This window comes from Drosophila melanogaster, chromosome 2R (genome assembly GCF_000001215.4).
Source record: "Drosophila melanogaster chromosome 2R".
NCBI lineage: Eukaryota > Metazoa > Arthropoda > Insecta > Diptera > Drosophilidae > Drosophila > Drosophila melanogaster.
Window position 1 is genome coordinate 20986634 of NT_033778.4, and position 21113 is coordinate 21007746.

General features: G+C 46.8%; 4 protein-coding genes across 9 annotated transcripts; 2 read left to right on the forward strand and 2 right to left on the reverse strand.

The window, feature by feature from the left end:
* Positions 1-199: 199 nt before the first annotated feature.
* On the reverse strand, positions 200-4538 carry CG3216 (uncharacterized protein; the record flags this gene model as incomplete). Of its 2 annotated transcripts, NM_166415.2 has the most annotated exons (11): positions 200-1034; positions 1096-1420; positions 1479-2122; positions 2180-2258; positions 2323-2438; positions 2501-3056; positions 3113-3389; positions 3490-3567; positions 3846-4011; positions 4077-4188; positions 4241-4538. In NM_166415.2, the coding sequence occupies 11 exons, from the start codon at positions 4536-4538 to the stop codon at positions 200-202; spliced, it is 3486 nt and encodes a 1161-aa protein (NP_726013.2). The 2 variants fall into 2 exon arrangements, with proteins under 2 accessions (NP_726013.2, NP_611532.2); NM_137688.2 differs by lacking the exons at positions 2180-2258; positions 2323-2438.
* Positions 4539-5642: 1104 nt separating this feature from the next.
* Positions 5643-7748, reverse strand: dgt3 (dim gamma-tubulin 3). Its single transcript, NM_137689.5, has 6 exons — positions 7673-7748; positions 7293-7621; positions 6868-7230; positions 6141-6806; positions 5904-6081; positions 5643-5839 (listed from the first exon to the last, which is right to left on the reverse strand). Exons 1-6 carry the CDS (start codon positions 7688-7690, stop codon positions 5696-5698), a joined length of 1698 nt encoding a protein of 565 aa, NP_611533.2. The 5' UTR covers positions 7691-7748; the 3' UTR covers positions 5643-5695.
* Positions 7749-8266: 518 nt separating this feature from the next.
* Prosalpha3 (Proteasome alpha3 subunit) lies at positions 8267-9485 on the forward strand. Its single transcript, NM_057343.5, has 3 exons — positions 8267-8360; positions 8470-8675; positions 8813-9485. The coding sequence occupies exons 1-3, from the start codon at positions 8358-8360 to the stop codon at positions 9396-9398; spliced, it is 795 nt and encodes a 264-aa protein (NP_476691.1). The 5' UTR covers positions 8267-8357; the 3' UTR covers positions 9399-9485.
* A 101-nt stretch (positions 9486-9586) lies between these two features.
* CG10543 (uncharacterized protein) lies at positions 9587-21107 on the forward strand. Of its 5 annotated transcripts, none has more exons than NM_001382009.1 (7): positions 9587-10295; positions 14379-15793; positions 15858-16692; positions 16760-16892; positions 17007-17461; positions 17520-17628; positions 17694-21107. In NM_001382009.1, the coding sequence occupies exons 1-7, from the start codon at positions 10257-10259 to the stop codon at positions 19706-19708; spliced, it is 5001 nt and encodes a 1666-aa protein (NP_001369100.1). In that variant the 5' UTR covers positions 9587-10256; the 3' UTR covers positions 19709-21107. The 5 variants fall into 4 exon arrangements, with proteins under 5 accessions (NP_001261112.1, NP_001369100.1, NP_611534.2 ...); NM_001274183.1 differs by having other exon boundaries at positions 17691-21107; NM_166416.2 differs by having other exon boundaries at positions 10008-10295; positions 17694-20008.
* The last annotated feature ends 6 nt before the right edge of the window (positions 21108-21113 follow it).

The window sequence follows — 21113 nt, forward strand, 5'->3', positions numbered from 1 at the left end:
ACATTAAAAGCGATTGTTCTCTTTAATTCAATACAGTATAAAATATTTTTCTGAGAAAATGTTTATCAGGTAAGTGTGCTTAATGAAGTTATTGTAGTTTTCTCCACACAAACATTAAATTTTCGAATAAAATTGTGGATGGGACATCTGTGAGACCCTTCAAATAATACTGACTTTTAAGCGATCAAAACTAGAATGACTACTTTCCCATGCCGGCGAAGAGCAGCGGGAAGGGCACCTCATCGGTGGTCAGGATCTGCGGAGTCGGAGGACGCGCCTCGCCCTCGGAGGTGCTATTCAGCCAGTAGGTGGTGACCGTGCCCTTGCCCTTTAGCTCGACATCGCCGCGCTGCTCCATTTGGAAGGTGCCGAACTTGTCCAGGATGGCCTTGGTGGCCGAGGACACATGTATCTTGCCCGGCTGGCCAGTGCTCTCCATTCTCGACGCCGTGTTGACCGTGTCGCCAAACAAACAGTAGTGCGGCATCTTCTTGCCCACGACTCCGGCGCACACGGAACCCGAATGCATCCCAATGCGAATCTGTATCTTGTATTCCGGTTTATGGCGGAGATTGAAGGAGCTGACTGCTCGTAGGATGTCCAGGGCCATTAGAGCAATCTCGCGGGCATGCTTGTCACCATTGGGCTCCGGCAATCCAGAAACCACCAGATAGGCATCACCAATCGTTTCCACTTTGTAGACGTCGTAGAAGCCAATGATTCGGTCAAATGTGCTATACAAGTCATTCAGGAAGTTGACCACGTCCATGGGACTGCTACGGGCGCACAGTTCGGTGAAGCCAACGATGTCACTAAAGTATATGGTCACGCTGCTGAACTCCTCCGGCTCCACAAGATCGCCGGCCATCAGTTGCTGGGCCACAGGACGCGGCAGGATTTGGTAGAGCAGCTCCTCCGTACGCTGCTTTTCCAGGCTCAACTGGCGGGTTTTCTCCTCCACGAGACTCTCGAGATTGTTGGCATACTGCTCCATGCGATTCAGTAGATCATCCATTAGATTCTCACAGAAGCCTCTGCAGGTGTTTAAAATTGCTTATAACTAAGATACCAAGATAAGATACCAAGGACACTTACTTCATTATGGTGCGAATATTACTGCGTATGGTGGAGAAAGTGGGCCGCTCCTCCTGATTGTCTGCCCAGCACTTCTCCATTAGCTCCAGCAGATCAGGTGGACACTCGCGTTCTCTGATGAGCGGACGGAATCCATTGCACTGGCGCACCTTGTGCAGGATCGTGTGAACGTCCATCTGCTGGCGCGCCTCCTGGTAGGGTCCACCACGGTTGACGATCTCCTCCAGAATAATGCCAAAGGAGTACACATCGCCGCGCTGCGTGGCTGGACAGCAACCAGGTATGGTGGTCAGTGGAAGCAGTTCGGGAGCAATCCACAAGAGCTCTGCAATAATATGCACCACTCAGTAAAAGGAAACTGATTTGATGTCTTTGGAACTCACTGAGGTAGTAGTTCTGATCCCGCACAAAATCAGAGGGCGTGGTCAGCGTTCTCAGTCCAAAGTCGGAGATCTTGAGAACGAATCGTCCGTCTATCAGGCAATTGCAAGACCTCAGCTTTCCATGGGCAGCCACATCGCTATTGTGCAGATAGTTCATGCCCTTGACAATGTCGTGGATGAGAGACATGCGAAAGTTCCAGTCCAACTCGATGGCCTCGTTCTCCAGCACATCCTTCAGACTGCCCCTCGAGCAATATTCGGTGAGGATGAGCACGGTGGGTCGCGGCAGATCGATGCAGGCGCCCACGAAACGCACCGTATTCTCGTGGCTCACATCCCGCGCCTGCTTGATCTCCCAAAGGAGCTGCGGCGTCAGGTCCACCTTCTTCACGTTCACCTTCTTGATGGCCACCCGTTCGCCCTTGAACTGGCCAATGGTGGTGTACACTTGCGGCGGCAGCGACGTGAAGCTGGCTATCGATGCGCGTCCCGAATGGATACCGAACTGCTGCAGCGATATGTTCTCCACATCCAGGCGCTGCAAGCCTCCCTTCGAACCAAACATGCCGCCCATCTCGATGAGGACATCATCGGGTCGTACGCGCCAGGACATATTATTCAGCTCCTTGCTGAGCTTCATCTGCCTGAAATCAGTGCCAGTATAAATAAACAAAATATTGATACTACGTGGAGTAACTTACTTTTGCAGAAGACAGATGACCAGAAAAACAAGGCCCAGAAAAAGAAGCAATCCAAACACGGAGTACATAATGGTAGAAACTGTCATAAGGATATATAATATAATATATAATACCGATGTCTTATATTCGCGGATGTATCTTACAGTTTCCGACACAGTCTGTAGAATTGCCCAGGAAGCCACAGGGTGGCACATCCGGCGGTGGCTCCTCACGACCACCAGGCCAATGTATCTTCTTGCCATGAACAGCCGAATATACTCTGCAGAAAATAGTAAAATAATTATGCTACCTTTCCTTGAAACTTCGCTGAGATACTCTTACTTGTGAACACCGGAATAATGGGCCACAACGGAGAACTTTCCATTGATGGGATCCAGATCGAGAATGGAGTAATCAGCATCCCGGTCACCGTTGTCGTCGATGCGCACGTGCCCCGTGATACCTTCGAAGGTGCGATTCCACATCCGCCTGGTGATGTTGACCCCATCCCGGATGTCACCACCCTCGGTGAGGGTCTCGTTCAAGGCCATTCCCAGCAGGTAGACGCCATCGTAGAAGGCTCCAATAAAGAAGTTCACCTCCTCGCCCTCGCCAAACGTGTAGTTGTAATCGTAGAGCGCATTCTCCCTCACATTGTCGGCAAAGTCCTGGAACTTGGGACTTGTCGGCTGCAGGAGACTGACTCTCAGGAGGGCTTCGTATGCCTTCCGCGCCTTGGCATCGTGCTCATCCTTCATCTCCCAACCCTTGTCGCCCCAGTATTCGCTCTGAAAGATTTCCACGTCCAGGAACACCCACTCGCCATTGGTCATGCCCAGGCTGTGGGCTGCCAACATGAATTTTCGCACAAGAACGCCGCGAACCGACAGGATGACCACTGACGAGGAAAGTTTAAAACCTGCGTATATAATCGTATAATCTACCTAATCTTACCTCTGGCATACATGCTGGCGTCCTTTAGATAGTTTTCGTACACCTCCTCCTCGTTGCCGTTGAGCTCCTTGACGAAGCTCAAGAGTCCCTCCTGCCGCAGACCGTACTCCAGATTCTTGCCCACCGTCCACGAGAAGAGCTCCGATCTGTCCACCAGCAGGGCAACGTGATTCCAGTTGAACTGCCGAATGACGCTGGCAAAGACCAGGATGAGGCGGCACTGGCAGTAGGACATCCGGGTGAGCGTCGGGTACTTGGACTTGTCCTTGAACATGCCCTGCAAGGAGCAGCAGCCGAACAAACCGGAAAACCAGGCCAGAGATTAAATGTTATTTAATTTAAACTACAATCCATGAACTTCCCCGCGCAAAACTTACCGTATTCTCATTCTTCCACTTGTGTATCCTTCCCAGGATTCCGGAAGTGACCGTCAGCTCACCTTCCGAGGAAGGCGGCTAGCAGCAGGTGGGCGAAATAGGGGGAGATTGCCATTTGTCAATAATACGGGCAAACTTAAATGCAAATTAAAGAGCGGGCCAAAAGGCATTTAATTGCCAATGTCAAGAGTACGACCAGCACAATTAAGCTGGCTAAATGTGATTACTTCTGGATGTGGCACAAGGGTATGTGGATTAGTCTGAAGCTCAGGCTGGAGGCCACATTATTAAAAGCGGCGTGCTGCGTGTCCTGACACGCGACTTGGATATTCTGGCCCTGAATCCGCTGCTCTCACCTGATCTCCCATGCCGGTGATGATGGGCTTGTTCCAATAGGCGGCCAAACGTGCCACCGGCTCAAGGGCAAAGGCGCAGGCTGGTCCAATAAACGCGATTACGTCGTCCTGGAAGTACATGTCCGCAGCCAGTCCAGGAGCCCGAGCACCCGAACAGGATGGATAGCTAACATAAATAAGAACTTGATAGGTGGTGGTACGAGTAGAACTCACAGAATTAGATGTACCAACCTTCCCTTCTTTTTCAGTAGTGTTATGTTGTGAGGCTTCAGGAAAACCTTGTTAATCTCATCCAAGGCCAAGTCAACGGCCGGTCCACAACGCTCCAGATCGAATGGAGAATCTAGTCCAATTGATGAGCCATTAAATCTGAAGCCAACTATCAGAGCACTCACCCAAATGAGAAGCCATCAGAACGCCAACGTTATAGACACGCATTGTGGAGCCCATTTCGCCCACCTCAGTGTATCTAGAAAGCTGCGTAGACTTGGATTCCCTGCTCCTCTCGTACATTCTTTGCTCTAGGCCCGCATCACTGGCATTGAGCCCCGCCAAGGAAGTAGTGGAGTCCAAACTAATATCCTTGTTCAGATCATCCCAGGTTATATCATTGCGCCTGGGATTCGGATGGGCACTAAAGCAGTTGACGTACATCAGGAAGAAGAAGTGGATGCTGATCCCAAGCAGATGCATTTCGTGGAGTCTAACTATTAAACACAAAATATCCAATAAGTCTGGACCTAAGTGGCTAACTTAGCTGTAACTAGATACAAGAACAAATATTTGTTCTTTTGAAGAATTTGTCTAAATTAGGTAATTATTAGCAAAATATTGCATTTGCTCCTTAAAATTACATTACACATTCAACACCTTAACTTTTTAAATTACTAAATTTAAAACAGAATTGCGACATTAATTCTCTTATAGCCCATGCAGTATGAATATTAAATCCCATTCACTGACTTAATATCCTTTTGAACCCAAAAATCTGTCCAGATCTTCAAATTCGCCGAGCAGCACTTGAGTTTTAAGGGTCACATATAAATTTGAAATTAATTCAAATAGCACTAAGGGGTAATGAGTTGCGAGTAATTATCCATTTAAAGCTTTAAAATGTTCCACTTCTTTGCTGTACTCCTTTAAATTTAAAGTCCTTAAAGCAGTCCAAATATTTAATGTTTTGTAGAAGCACTTTTTAAGGTTTATTTGACTAAAAAAACACACTTTGCACAAACACTTCACTTTATCCAATTGTATTACCGGAAGTCACGAGGGGAAAGATGGCCCGAAGCACGATAATCGAGTGAACCAGTGGCCACAACTGTTGGTCCTTTTATATCCGCAAGGACCTCTGCTCGGCAAAACTCGTCCTGCAGCCCGAATGCCGGCAGCCAATGAGAGTCCTGCAAATCGGCGGGCAAATGACTTCGTCTGCACGGAAAGTGAATCTCTAGGTTAGGCGAACAAGGTTTTATGGCCTCACTTGTTGCTCCTTGGCCAAATCTGAATGGTAATCGCTTGGAAACGCCGTCGCGTGCCGCCAGCAATTAATGCGTCTCTTTGGTGGCACTCGTGTAGACTGCTTTAAGACGATGCTGCCTTAATACGCCCGGTGTTTAGTGAACCCAAATCTGATAGCCCAGGGAAAAGGCATTTCAAAGGGGGGAAAACAATTACCAAAGTCGTAAGCAAAAGTAAATCATGTTGCTGCCTAAGAATCTTTACATACACACATTATACAGCATCCCTAAATTTAGTGTATTGACTTATTATTAGACTAGCAACGCCGTAATGTTTATTTTTGAATAATTTAACATTTATTTACTGACCAGATTCTAAATCAACTAAGTTCACTTGCGGTGCAGACCACCACCTGGACGAATTACTGCAGCGGCTGCCTTTTTGACCTCATCAATTGCATGCATCATGCGCTGCGGCTCAGTGAGAAACCAAATCCACAGGACTACGCTATAGCGATACAGTTTATCCCGCTCCTAAAAGGATAAACAACATTAAAATGTTATATTCCATGATTTTATAGTTAATTAGTATACTTACAATGCGCCCCACGACATTTTCCAGGAAATCTTTTCGCAAGGAACGCCCTGACTCATCCAGGCGAGTTTGCTGCTGGGTGACATTGTATATGGCGCTCAAGTAGCGAACGTTCTCAAACATGGGCTGCTCCAATGGGGAATCATAGACAAACGGCCGCAAAGTCTGCTCCAAGCGCTTGCTAAAAAAAAATATTAATAGCTTAAACGATCTGTATCAAAGTTAAGTATTGCAACTTACAGTTCTGCCAGTTGATCCTGAACAGCAGCACACGACTTTCGGTTCAGCATGCTCTGAAAGGAGTAAGACAGCAGGCGACCGAACTTTTCGTATTCGAAGAGACAAGCCTTGGCCTCAGTTGCCTTTATGTTCTGTCCCAAGTGGGCTGACAACAAATTGGCAATCTCCTGCACAAACTGGGCACAAATGCCCTGATAACTGGCGTTAATGGAGCGCATGGTCTGGATTCTTTGCCAAGTGGCCTGCGCTTGGTCGCGCAACTCCTCCGAAGTGTCCAGGCAGTTGCGCTTCTTGTCGCAGTCCAGTTGGATCGCAATCCACAGCAATTCCGCATTGGACAGAGCATCTGAGATGATTTTAGTGAGCTTCTTGTCGCTTTCATGACGTCGAACAGCTCTTTCCAACTTCAGTTTAGTGTTCTCGTAGAGAACCAGCTCAATACGTCGCTGGGTGTGCTGCTGAATGTGAATGGTTAGATCGTTTAAAAGCGTATCGTGTGTATTGCTCAGTTGATAGTCGTTGAGCAGCTGCAGATCGTGCATTTCACGCGCCATGTCCGTTAAACTGAGGCAGTGAATCTTGCCAAGATCCAACTGGTCAATAAGACACTGCGTGGCCTTCACCTTGGCCTTTGTTCTTATGTAGGATAGTGCATAAAACTGGATGCTGTAAAAACGGTCATATCAATTAATGTGCATTGTTTTTAGCACAGAACCTTTGTGCTTACCCACGTTCCAAGTCCTCCAGCTTGGCCTTTTCGCGCCCAAGATCTTCCTCCGCGCTCTGGAACTCATCATAGTCCTGGATCTTAAAATTCTCCTTCACATACAGAGTAAAGTATTGCATAAATGAATCGCATTTGTGGAAATACTGCTCCAATGGCAGTTGATGCATGAATAGAGGCGGCAACTGTGGGGCGGTGAATGCCTTTTTGGCTTCGGCGCTTAGCCGGCAGTTCTCCTGCTGCAGTTCCTCCAGTTGCTTGGCTTTGGACTGGCACTCGGCTATCAGATCCTTCTCCCTCAGTTGCAACTCGGCGGTGACGCACTCCACCTCGCCTAGGTGCTTAGTTATCGAGTGCTTTGTGGTCCTGCAAAAGTGGATTGACCATCGATCGAACATATATGAGGAAGGTTACAGTTTTTCCCTTACATCATATCTTCCAGAAGCGTAGCATAATCCCTTGAGGCATCTTCGATCGCCTCAATGCTCATGGTCAAGGCGTCGACATCCTGCTGCTTGTAGTTGAGAAGCCCCGGACTTTCGGCCTCGATTTGCAGGAGCTTGAGCTCGCGATCCGAAGCACTTAGCCACTCGCCCCGCCGCTGCATCTCCTCCCGCTCCAGAACCTGTCGCTCTGTGAGGATATTTGCATCCGTGATGTTCCCGGACAGGAACTTGAAGAACATCTCCATCTGCTCATCGTACAGAATCCACTGGTTCGAGCTGTCCACTCCCAGCTTCTTGAAGAATTCCGAGTTCTGCAATCATGGCGATTATAAGCTGATCATTAATTAAATCATCACACATACGCTCAGCAGATCGCCCATCTTTTAAAAAAATGACAACACAAGCTGATTACTTATCGGTTATATCGAAAGGTTTCAGAGACGTTACTAGAGATGGTACCTTTTGAAAATTAACAGGAAATAGTGCTTAATAATTAAGCTTAATAAAAATCGTAGAAATTCCTGATTTCCTATCAACGATTTCATGAAATATTTACTCTTATCTATTTCTGTTAAATATATATATATATAATATATATAATATATATATATATATATATATATATATATAATATATATAATATATATATATATATATATATATATATAATAAATTTCTGTTTATTATATATATATATTTTATATATGAATTATTTTAAATTTTTGCTATGAAGTAAGGATACAATTTTTCTAAATTTGACACAAGTTCTTAAGTTTAATTCAAGTAAATATTATGTTTTAGTACACCTCAATCTTAAAGGGCTTATAAATTGATCTTTGTTAAAATGATTTTAATACCTTATATCGATATGTGGATAAACGTGCACACCACCCCTGGTAAATAGAAACACCCTAACGCCATCTAGTTTGCAGCCCTGGTACCGCTTTGGACGCACTTCGTGTGGCAGTCTGGCAACCCTACACTGAATGACAAGTAAATTCTGTTCGTTTTGCAAAATAAACTTGTAAATTGGTATATTCCTTAGCAATGGTAAGTACCGCGCCCAGAAGACCGGTATTGGTCTGAGAGCCACCATTGGGCCGATGACCATTGAAGGCTAGCAATCGTGGTAGTAATTGACTTGCGTGTATTTTCCCAGGCTCGCCGCTATGATTCCCGCACCACGATCTTCTCGCCGGAGGGCCGTTTGTACCAGGTGGAGTACGCCATGGAGGCCATCTCGCACGCCGGAACCTGCCTCGGAATCCTCGCCGAGGACGGCATCCTGTTGGCAGCCGAGTGCCGCAGCACAAACAAATTGCTGGACAGCGCCATTCCTTCGGAGAAGATCTATCGCCTGAACGAGTGAGTTGAAATTTCAGTAGTATATCCTACGATGAATTCAAGGGTCACAGGCCATATATTTAACTGGCCATGATCTTAATTACCCACTACATTCTCTACGAATCTATCTCTATCCAAGCCTCTTTGTTTTCCCTCAGCAACATGGTCTGCTCGGTGGCTGGCATCACCTCCGATGCCAATGTGCTGACCTCAGAACTGCGTCTGATTGCCCAGCGTTACCAGTTCAGCTACGGCGAGGTGATTCCCTGCGAGCAGCTGGTGTCGCACCTCTGCGACATCAAACAGGCGTACACTCAGTACGGCGGAAAGCGTCCCTTCGGCGTCTCGCTGCTCTACATGGGATGGGACAACAAGTACGGCTACCAACTGTACCAGTCGGATCCCAGCGGCAACTACGGCGGATGGAAGGCCACCTGTATTGGCAACAACTTCGGTGCCGCGATCTCCATGCTGAAGCAGGAGCTGGCCGATAAGGAGAACGTGAAGCTGACGCTGGCGGACGCCAAGGATTTGGCCATCAAGGTACTGAGCATGACCCTGGACACCACCAAGCTGACCCCGGAGAAGGTCGAGATGGCCACGCTGCAGCGTGTGGACAATAAGACCGTATACAGTGTCCTGGAGAAACCCGATGTGGAGAAGCTGATCGAGAAGTACACAAAGGTACAGGCGGAGGCCGAGGCTGCCAAGAAGGAGAAGCAAGCGAAGCAGCCGACCAAGTAATCCCAAGGATGCATTATTATTGATTAAGGGTCTATCCTGATTTTTGTAACCGATGTACGGAGTGTGTGAAATAAAATTTCAAAAAACAAAAACCCACTATCATTGTGCCAATAGGGATGGCCGATTAATCGATAACAGTGCCATTGCCATTCGCAGCGAAGAGCTGCTAAATATGGCCAGCGACGGGCAGTCACTAAAAAAATACCGTACAAAACATTTTGAGAAAAATTCCGTCGCTTTTTATTTGCTGTTGCTGTTATAAAAAATTCAATTATACTTGCTAAACTAACGGTTAATCGGTTTCTGCAAAGGGGCTTATGCGTAATTGGAGAGTGCGCGCAAAACGCGTGGTGAATACGGATTGGAAAACCATTTTTCATACGCAGCAAACAGGCAATGAGCGCGCGTGTGTGTGTGTGCCACAGAAAGTTGCAAGCAGCCTAGAGCTAAATAGGCGCACGGTTGTTAAATATTCACCGTGCTCTCTCGCTTTATGCAATAACAAAATCTGCAAATTCCCCCCATTAGGCGCAAAAATGTGAAAAAAGGGGGGCAAAAAAACCAATGGGAATTTCTCAATGTTGTGTCAATACAGTGAGAGCGACGTACGAAAAGTCAAAAGCAAAGGAGAGGAGAATGGAATAACACATAAAAAAAAGAGCTGAGCCACAGCAAAGAAGCAAGAAGAAACGCGAAGCAGGCTCTAAAAGAAAAATCGAAATAATAAAAAAAAAACACGCACGCATGTGTTGGTGTGTGTGAGCGAGTGAGATTCTGTGCGCGTGTAAGTGCAAATGTGTGTGTGAGAGAGTGAAACGTATAAATAAAATTCAGCCAAATGCAGAAGCCAACAACAAAATGGATAACAAAACTACACAGTTGGATTTTAAATTACTGGTAATTAAATAATGTTTACCATTACCCCATCCCGTCCCACTTTTTCCACCATTCCAATATCACTTACACATACAGCAGCTGATGTTTGTAAGTGTGTGTGCAGTCTACATTCCGTGTGACTGCGACTGTCTAATTGAGAGAGCAGCAAAACAACGTGTAATGCGTAGGGAAAAAGCGGCAGAGCGAAAGAGAGAGATAGAGAATGAGAGAGAGAGGAGGTGGAGGACAGATAACAAATGAAGTACAGTGTGCACTGGTCGCATTTATTATTGTTGTTTTCGTTGTATATTTAGCTGTTGTTGTTGTTTGGGGATGTGATTATTGTTGCTGTAATGTGAAAAGGTCGTTGCGATTAAAATTAATCCGAATTTAGTTTTGCTCTTGCTTTCGCCATTCAAATCGCGCTCAGCTCTCCCCTCCAATTGGAAACGCGAAGCACCTGAAGTAAACAAAGAGACGCAGCTAATGAGTTTGAGCGGGAATTGGCGGCCTAACTGTCTAAATCCGGGCTGTGTTACTTTTTCGTCCAGTGTAGCTAGCTGTAAAAGAAGGGTGGTTCACAAAATTCCCCCCTATTTCTGTTTGCTTTATTATTTTAAAAGCTCCGTTGATTTAGAGCCCCCCACAATCGCTTCTTGCACAATTTCCACCCACCCACAATACCACACACACACTCAAAAATACTGTGTGTGTGAACTTCCGCCGAGTCTTTTGCTCCACCCCGCCGCCCACCTCCTCTCCCGCTGCACACTCCCACTATTCCTATTCAAAGGCAAACCCATACCACTCCCATTTCCATTTGCCTCCTCCTTCTCCTCGTTTTCTTCCTCCCCTTTCCTTTCCCCTTTCGTTGAGTGCCACATAATGTTATTTTTGTTTTTTCTATTTGCCTCTAAAATGAATTGTAGTCTCCACACCCCCGGCCTCTTTCTTTTCCTTCTCTCTGCTACTCCCCATTCTTCGACCCATTTCATCACTGCTATTATTCACTTTTGTTTTGTTTTCCTTCGCTATATTCGAGAAAATATTTATTTTTACTTTTATTAGTTTATAACAACATTTACATTTACTTTGGCCACACAAGCAAAGCACATTTACATAAATACTAATACTACAAATACTATAAAATCCAAAAGTTTGATTGTGCCTCTCGCTCTCCCTCCCGCTTTCTATGTGTGTGTGTTGTTTTTTGTGGGGCGAAGTGGAGAGAGTGTTAGGTGGATAGTCGGGTGGAAGGGGAGTGAGTGTGGAGTTCTCTTTTCCTCTTGCATGCATATAAATTCGAGGCTTTTCACATGCAGGCGCGAGCGAGACGGCGAATCGAGTACGAATGTACGAAGCAAAGCACAAGTGGAAGAAGAAGAATGGTAAACAGCACCGCACAGTGGAGCAAGTATTTTATTGCAATTAAGCGGGAAGAAAGTGGTCATTGGCATTCAAATTCACCGATTTAAAGGCACTCATTCGTAGAGAATGGTTTTCTAAAACCGCGCATTTCACTGAACACTATTTAAAATAGTCATTTCGTCTGCAGTGAAATCACTCTTTGTGCTCCTTAATTAATTTCGTTGTGCAGTAATACAATTAAAGTTTTTATCGCTTTTAATTGAGTTTACGACATGGATTGAGTGCCTTTCTTGTTTTCCCATCCCTTCCACATGGACTCGAATTGATTGCAGTGTGTTTTGCTGTGCCAATTTCATTAATAAAACTCTGAAAAAAGGAACGGAAAGAGAGGGCGATGTAAATGCTATTTTTATTTGATTAGTACAACTATTTGAACGTACATATGTATGAGCACACATACATATGTACGTGTGCATGAGTTCCACTTTGAGAGCTTCAATGCGAGTGTGTGTGCGGGCGAGAGGGAGACGGCAAGCACTAAATGTATAACATAAATTTTGCTAAAAATGCAGCCAACGTCATTCCCCCGCCCACCTGCCCCCTATAACGGTTCACCCATCCGAGCACCGTAAGTACGTGTTAGTGTAGATGTGCTCACGTGTACATAAGTATTTTGAAGATAGCTCTTTGGGTCTTTATGTGAGAAATGAACAGGTACATAACAATTGCAAACGAACTAAATATTTTTGGGCAGCAACAAAGGCTGAATAAATCGGGAAGGAGGCGTGTTCGTTTATCGAATAGCTCACACCCTACAAGGGATATCTCACAAAAAAAAAAAAAAACGATCCAGACAAAATATCTACAACTCGGTTATTTTTAGTTCTCATAAACACATGCACACAGATCCGAGCGAAGACCACACAGATACTCACGCACACTCTCGTACAACAACTAACATTTAATTAGAACACAAAAAATTCTAATTAAATATGGCATTTGCTTTACTCTTGCATTGCGCGTTCCCCAAGCTTCCCAATATCTGCCCAACTTTTGGACTCTCTCCCCCTCTCTGCTTGCCCCACTGAGAAGACAAATGAATTAAGTTTATAATAAAAGTTTATACATGCTTACATGCACATGTGAGCGTAGTTGTGTTTGTTAGTTTGTGTTATCTGCAATCTAAATTTACAGCAACTTTATTGACAACTAAAACGCACAGCGCAGCGTTGCCACACAGATAGAATGGGGGAAAAAATTTTTACTATCGCTTAGCAGACTTAGAAATCTTTTGTCCAAGAACTACCGTTTTGTTTCCATTAAAACTTGATTGATTAAAAGCGGTTTGACTAAGAGAAAGTAACGTGTGCTATACACTGCTATAAAGGTCATGTAGACTACCTGGCCACTAAATTAATTCATTGAATCCATATAAATAGCACTAAAACGAAAGATATTATAAAACAATGTCATGAACAACTGTTAAGTGAAACAATGAACTTTTGTAACAATATCTATCAGCGACGTTTATTATCTTGCAAAAACAACTTGTGAAGTTCTGTCAAAAGTGTTTGTGTACCAACTATTTGATATATGATATGAGACAAATAAAAAACAACAAATAAACAAGGGTTGGCCAGTCGAAGTGCGCATACACTGTCATTAGTGTATAGAAAATGGTAGTGTATAGTTGTAGTAAATGGTTCTATTCAAAACGAATTTATGAACATATTTATTGATTTATTTTATATTAACGTCGTATACTTTATAGACTTTTGGAATTATGTTTCGAAATAAATAAATCTGTGTGACGGTAGGGTATTTGAGGGCGTTTAAAACTTTTCAGGGTTGCGTCGTCGTTTACTTTTAGTCCCCTTCTACTCCACCCCATTTTGCCACCCACCCACCTCGGCTCCTCTCCACTGTTGTCCTCTCCCTCTCGCACAGTGGGTGGAGGAGAGCGGGCAGAGAGCAGCCCCACATTGTGTTTGTAACAACTACAAATCGCTGCAAATACACAGGCATACCAACGGCGAACATACATACATAATAGCAACATTGTGGAATGGGGAAAAGTAGCACAAATTGTGCGCTGTTTTAATTTCTCTGCTTCTTCTTCTGCCTCCGCTGTTGCTGTTTTTGTTTTTCCTTTTCTTTTCTATTTTTCGCCATCTTCGCTCGCTCTTGTGTCGCTGTGTTAGTGCTAATCGCTTGCGCGGACAGCGCAGTCGGCGTCGCCGTGCTGTCTACGCGCGCTCTCTCCTACTTCACTTCCCGCCCCTTCTCTATCTTCCACTCTAATTGCATTAAATTGTTTGGAAAATAATAATCAGTAATTGCGTTTGACGACAGTTATTTCCATCAGCGCTTTGCGAGAGAATTTTGCCGTTTTATTGAAACAAATGAAGATTCTAATTGGGTCTTTAGCGGAACTAACAAATCTCTCTCACTAAGGTGGCAACCCTGCCGCAAACCCCGTCCCTCCCACCGACCACATTCCGTACTTTGTTGTTTTCTCCGTGGAAATGGAAATGGGCGGCTTGAAGCGGAAGTTGGTAATTTATTTTCCACTAGCGCAATAATTTAGGCACCGTGGGCTTAAAGCGGCCATTCAAGACTTATAAATTACAAGAACAAAGCCAAATATTCTAATGTTAAATCAAATATTAAATATGCATACCCACTTTTAGTTCTTGATTAGCTAAGCGCATTTCTATGTCACCTATTACTTTCCAGGTGGATCAATCACTAAATCTACTGGACAGCCTCAACACGGCATTGCGGTGCGATGCTATTCAATTCTTGCTGCAGACGCTTAAGTGCAAATACCCGGAGTCCTGCGACCAAGTCGTCAGGAATCTGTTCAGTCACATAGCTGCGGCCAATGACAATGGCGAGTCTGGAGGCAGGGCGCAGCAGCACGAGCTAGCGAGGACGAAGCAGCTCCAGCTGCTGCTGACCGCCAAAAAGGAGAAGAAAGAGCTGGGAATCGGTTGCGAGGCGGAGATCAAGCGAGAGAACGATGAGGAGGAGGCGGGCTCGACGGATCTGAACCAAAATTTCGAGAAGATACCCTGCAAAGAGGAGTTCCTGTGCCTCGAGGAGGAAGAGGAGGACTTTCTCGACGATGCGGACACGCAGAACTCGTCTTCCCTGCAGTTCCACACCGGTAACAATGTGGACGCCCTGGCCCTGGGCCCTGGCGATCCGCTGGAGCTGATCCAGTCCGGAGTTTCGCTGCTGGTCAAGCGGAAGTATGCTGCCACCTTCGATGACGAACTGATCGGGGATGGGGATGGTGATGAGGCCAACAGTAACAGCAGTGACGGCAAGATGGTCAAGCGAAAGCGCACCAACAACATGCACCTGACCGTGTCGAGTGTGCGACGGAAAGAGGAGCACGGCCAGCTGGGCGATGGCTATGTCTTCCACGAGGACAGCCAGTATACGATGCGATATCACCACAGCACCGGCGAGTTCAGTGAGCGGGCCTTTAAGGCCCAGTTCCGGGCTCTGCTCCGCCTGGCGCTCAGTCAGCACCACAAGCCCTTTCTCCGCCAGTTCTACGAGAACTTTGTTGTGAATGGACGCTTGCTGGGGACCACGCCCTCGATGCGTGTCCTGAAGGAGCTGCGCGAACAGCGGCTGGAGGAGTGGCGACGTCAGCGTGAACGCCGCCAACTGGTCATCCTGATGGAGCAGAGCGAGACTCAGCGGGACGAAGAGTTTCAGCAGCAGCAGGAGCTGGTGGAGAACCAAGAGGAGGTCCAGCAGGAGCAAGAACAGCAACAGCAGCAGCTGGAGGATATTCAGCAGCAGCATCTGGAGGAGATTCAGCGGCAGCAGCAATTGCCGGCCATCTCGTTTGGCGACTCCGAATTGGAGTCAGAAACGGAATCGCAGCTGTCGTCGGCTGCCCAAGAGATTATGAAGTTTGAGGAGTTCATTGACGAGGGTGTAGGCGCTGGCCGTCTGATCGATGGTCTGGAGATGGAACCCGAGATCGATGACATGCTAGCTGGCGCCGGCAGTATGAACAGCGCCAGTGGACACAGCAGCAACAGTAGCAGCAGCGGAAGTGGGAGCGCCGGTAATGGGAATGGCATCAGCGGGGTGATCCTGGAGAACAATAGTCATCATACGCATCACCTGTGAGTACTGTTTTAATGTTATCTTAACTATAAATTCTAATTATCGTTTGTTTTTTGCTTGCAGAAGTAGCAGCAGCAGCGCAAATCTTGTGATCAACGGCCTTACGTCAAGCAATAGCATCAGCAACAATAATAATAACAGCAACAATGTCAGTTTACACCGCCCTCAATTGACGCCACAGGCGCAGAATCAGCTGGCAGCGTCGATGAAACCATCAGACCATATTCCCATATCGATGCCCATGGAGAACATGGATTTGAAAGCCGGGCAGGCGGCTCATGGGACTGCCAACGCCATCATGCAGGGCGGTAGTTCGAGCCTCGCGAGCCAGCTACATCAGCAGCAAAAACCCTACAACTCAAGCAATAATCCGCTGTCTATGATGGGTGGAATGATGCAGCAGCAGCAGCAGCAGCATGTTGCTATGCCGCACCACCAGCGCCAGATGATGATGATGCCAGAGGATTTCCCGCAACACGGAGCCTCAATGATGAACAGTCGTCAGATGCCCGCTCTGGCCGCCTTGTCGAATCTGGGCGACACACCGGCTATGAGTGGCCAGCTTAACTCCTCCCTAGAGCTGGACGACAATGACCTGTCGGCGGATGAGGACGACGACGATCTGGACCATGACCTGGACGAATTAGACGCGGCCAAGCAACAACTAATAGATGGCGGCAGCAGTAGCAGCACATCGCTTCAGGCGCCACCATCGCAGCACGGCAGCGGTAGTGGAGGCAGCGGCGGCCAGACGCCCGGTAGCAAAAAGGATAAGCCCAGCTACAACTGCCTGCTCTGCCCCAAGTCGTATCGCAAGCGCAAGTCCTTGCTAGACCACTACAAAATGCATCCGGGCTACTGCCATGACTGCGGTCAGCGCAATGGGAACACGCTGGAGGTAACTAGCCATATCATAAGCCAAATATCGCGGATGAGTACTAAGAATTCACTCTATTAATTTCTAGGAAATAATCCACCACAACCGGACAATGCATGTCAAGGAGTTTCCGTTTGTGTGCGAGACGTGCGGAGAGTCGTACTCACGCAAACAGCAGTTCCACGCCCACGTGGAGTCGCACAATAAGAAGGAAATCAAAAGTGAGTCGACGTGAATGTAAATTTCACCAAGTTCTCGGGTGGAGTTCCACGGCAACAGCATCAGCTTAGCCAACAATCTAGTGATTGGTGATCTAACCTCGGTTTCATTTGCAGCCTTTCCCTGCGGCGAGTGCGGTCTTAAGTTTCCGCAAAAGAAACTGCAGCAACACTTCGAGGAGACGGGCCACAAGGCGGACGGCGCTATCTGCGAGGTGTGCGGCGAGGAGTTCCAGTCGAAGAATGCCCTGTACCAGCACATTATTCGTGTGCACAAGCGGGACAACTTCTTCGAGTGCCACATTTGCCATAACCGCTTCACGCTGAAAGCCAACCTGGAGCGGCACGTCCAGCTGCACACCGAGATCAAACGGCCCTACGTGTGCGATCTGTGCGGCTCGTCCTACTTCACATATCCCGCGCTCAAGGAGCACTACAGCAACGCCCACGTGGACGTGTCCGAGTGCAAATGCACGCTTTGCGGCAAGCGCTTCGGTTCGGCCAAGTCGCTGCAGCGACACCTTCCGTCGCACTCGGAGGAAAGGCCGCACTGCTGCAACTATTGCGATCAGGTATGTCTACGCGTAGCCCTTGGCTTGACCAACACAATTTATCGTGATGCCTTTGCAGACCTTCAAGTGGAAAACGCATCTGGTGCGCCACAAGCAGACAATGCACGGAAACGAGCCGCCTCCGCCTAAGAAGGGAAAGCAGCGCTTTCCCAAAACAAGCGAAGAAGGTAAGAATGTGGAGAACTTTGCCTAAAATCAAAAGCCATGCTTAACGTTATCTCCTGTCCAGCAGATATGGGTAGCTTACCGGACATGCCGGGTCCACCGCCTGTGAAGGCCAGCAAGAAGGCAGCAACCAGCAAGGCGAAAGCGCAAGCAGCGGCCGCCGCAGCCGCAGCAGCATCATCCCAGCAACAACAACAGAAGGGTTCTGCAGCAACACCGACGCCGCCACCGCCGGTCTCCACCACACCGGGATGCCTGCAACAGGATCCGTTCAATGCGGCCATGGTTAGCAGCAACAGCTCGCAGTCCTCCACGGCGTCCACGTCGCAACACTCGGTGTCGACGAGTGAATCTCAGCAGAATTCCATATACAATCAGAGCTTTAATGCGGAGAAACAGCAGCCAGGACAGCAGCAGCCCCAGAATACCTTGCATCAGCAACATCCAACGCCGCCACCTCCGCAGCAGCAGCAACAACAACAGCAGCAGCAGCAGGCGCTGCCACAGTCACGAGTTGGGCCCGGAGAACTGCATCTGCAGCGGATGAATAGTTTCGGCCAGGACGGACAGTTTCACTTTGAGTCCAATCCGGCAGCTGGTGCGTATCAACAGCATCAACTGATCAGCCAGTATCAGCAACAACAGCAGCAGCAGCAGCAACAACAGCAGCAGCAGCCCCAGCAGCAGCAACAACATCATCTCGCCCAACAGCAGCAGCAGCACATGAGGAGTCACACGCCCCAGAGTCCACATCCTCCGCATCCTTCGCAGCTGCAACAACAGCAGCCCCAACAGCACTTTAGCTCTCCGCACCACATGCCGCCAATGCACCATCAACACCAGCTGATGATGCAACAGCAACATCGCCACAACCAGCGCTCGCCGCTTCACCATCATCCTGCGGCGCAGCAGCTTCAGCAGCAGCATCAGCAACCATCGCATTCCCCACAGCATCAGCATGCGAGACTGCAGTCGCCACAACCTGCTCCAGTACAACAACAACAGCAGCAGCAGCAGCAACAACAGCAGCAGCAGCAGCAGTTCCTGCAGCAACAGGCTGCCGACACGTGGGGCAACATGAACTTTGGCAATCCACCGAACAATCAGCAGGTTGAGCTCAAGGATAACAAATTCTATATTGTGGAATCGGCCGAGTTCCTAGGTCTTCCAATGAATGTGCCGCCATCTCCGCAGCAGCAGCAACAGCAAGCAGTAAGCAAACCCCAACAGCAGCAGCAACAACAACACCCACAACCGCAACAGCCAGATCCAACCCTTGCTGGTGATTTGATGAGCTTCCAGCATATGTGGCCGGCGCCTGGTTTTAGCCAGACTTCACAGCAGCAACAGCCACAGCAGCAACAACAGCAGCAAGCGGCGCAGCAGCAACAGCAGGCGCAAAGTCAGGCAAACTCAAGTGATCCCCACAACTACAACAACATCGGCAGCATACTAACGAATCTCATTGACACAAATCCCGCGCCAATGGAGTACAACTTCGATCTGATGCAGCAGCAACAAACGCCGTCAGCCCAACAGCAGCAGCAGCAACAACAACAACAGCAGGCGGCGCAGCAGCAACATCACAGTGCCGGTGCATATGGGAGCGGTTTGATGCGCAGCGGAGGCGGCGTTTACGGAGGCGCCTACGAGCAGCACTTGAGTGACCAGCTGGTCAGCGAGCAGCAGAAACAGAACAGCTTTCAACCCTACCACCCACATGGCCTGCAGGCGCAGCAACAGCAGCCACTGCATCCGCATCCGCATTTGTTACCCCCGCCAGCGCCGCATAATAATGTCTACGATCGCACGGGAGTTGGAGTCGGTGTCGGAGTGGGCGTAGGCGTGGGAGTGGGTGTGGGCTATCCAATGCTGGGAGACGATACCAAGAGCGTCCTGCCGCCCATGATGGGCGGCATGATGCAGCAAATGCCACCGCACGGGCAGCAGCCGGATCTAATCTACTACCCAGTGAAGAACGATTGACAGTCGAAGCAACATCAACAGGCCCAGCAGCCGAATCACCTTCACCACCATCGCTGGTGGACGGAGCCAGCCAAGAGAGGCGATGTTTTTCATTGAAGAAACAACCGGAAACAGGAAAACAGGAAACGGAATACGGAACAAGTTCGCTTAGATTGTAAGTTTAGGGGGGACGGTGGATGTGTGGAACGCGAGGAGTTGTGTAGATAGGGCAGTCCACACATTATTTTTTTGAAATTAAGAGCAATAACATAAAGATTAGAGCGGAATGAGCTCAGAATATCTAATCCGACCGGCGCTATGATACGTGTATAAAAAAAAGTAATCATTTACAAAGTACATCAGATAAAGAGAAGCATGTATACATAAATAAATTCAGACATATACATAGTAGCACCTAAGCGAGGCGAGGCAAGAGCAAGAATTAAATTAAACCGTATAAATAATAAATATACATATATAAATTATATGAAGCATATATATTAGGCTAAGCAACTATACAATAATGGCAGACAGACCACAACCACAAGCAACTTTCGAACAAATCTTATGCTTATTTAACATTTACCATACGAGTTATGAACGCAACGCAGCAGCAACCACAAATACAAATACGCGTGCGTTTATGTATAATCAAAACAATCCAACATTATGTATATCCGTACATACGATATCTATGTAAAGCTCGAGAGAGAGACGCCCAAGTTGTAGATGAGATGATTGATTTTAATCGCAAACAAATCGCATCACAAACGGAGACGAAAGATAGATAGAAAACAAAAGTACACGACGCTTTGACCACACAAAGTTGTAACCATATCATGAGGCCTCTTTCCCCGTATAATTAATTGTATTTTCGATAGTGCTTGTTATTTTCTATTTAGTTAACGAATTGATTATACTTACGAAGCCTTTCTGCTGATTACCGCCAGCCACACTTTTGTTAGATTAGTGCCTAAGTCTAGTTGATATCCCAATGTATACCCCGACATTTTGTGGCTTTTTACACCCAAACCTTGTATAGCTACTCTATAGCATTTCCGATTTAATTGAAGCTCCCCCATTCTACCATTCTAGATGTACATCTACATACATATGTGTACATCCGGTTTAATCAATATATCTCGATGAATTTCCTTATATTCAAGACACAGGCCCCCAAAACATTTAAGTTAATCACAGCGTTGTTCTTGTTTTACACATTATTAAAATTCAGCAACATAAGAATTTTACATTTAAGTGAAAGTTTAAAACGTTAACTGTGTAAGCATACTTTTATGAACAAAACAAAAGCAACAAAAAAAAAAGTAAGAAAAGAAAAGAAAAGAGAACGAAAAATGAAATCAACAAACTTCACTAAAATTAGGTTTGTATTCTGGATACAAAAAAAAAAAAAGAGAGAAGCAAAATGGCAATTAAAAGAAAGAACACAATATAAATAAAATTTGTATATTTAATAAAAATAGCAAAATAAAAATAAACTTCTTTTAAAAAATTTACAAAA

What these genes read in the sequence shown, in the direction of transcription:
- dgt3 (NM_137689.5), bottom strand. An exon ending in ACGCTTCTGGAAGATATGAT is followed by an intron (nt 7,231 to 7,292) that starts GTAAGGGAAAAA and finishes CCACTTTTGCAG; the next exon opens with GACCACAAAGCACTCGATAA. An exon ending in AAAATGTCGTGGGGCGCATT is followed by an intron (nt 5,840 to 5,903) that starts GTAAGTATACTA and finishes TTATCCTTTTAG; the next exon opens with GAGCGGGATAAACTGTATCG.
- CG10543 (NM_001274183.1), top strand. Translation starts at nt 10,257, where the DNA reads ATGGATAACAAAACTACACAGTTGGATTTTAAATTACTG. An exon ending in CAATAAGAAGGAAATCAAAA is followed by an intron (nt 16,893 to 17,006) that starts GTGAGTCGACGT and finishes TTTCATTTGCAG; the next exon opens with CCTTTCCCTGCGGCGAGTGC. An exon ending in GCTGCAACTATTGCGATCAG is followed by an intron (nt 17,462 to 17,519) that starts GTATGTCTACGC and finishes ATGCCTTTGCAG; the next exon opens with ACCTTCAAGTGGAAAACGCA.
- Prosalpha3 (NM_057343.5), top strand. An exon ending in AAGATCTATCGCCTGAACGA is followed by an intron (nt 8,676 to 8,812) that starts GTGAGTTGAAAT and finishes GTTTTCCCTCAG; the next exon opens with CAACATGGTCTGCTCGGTGG.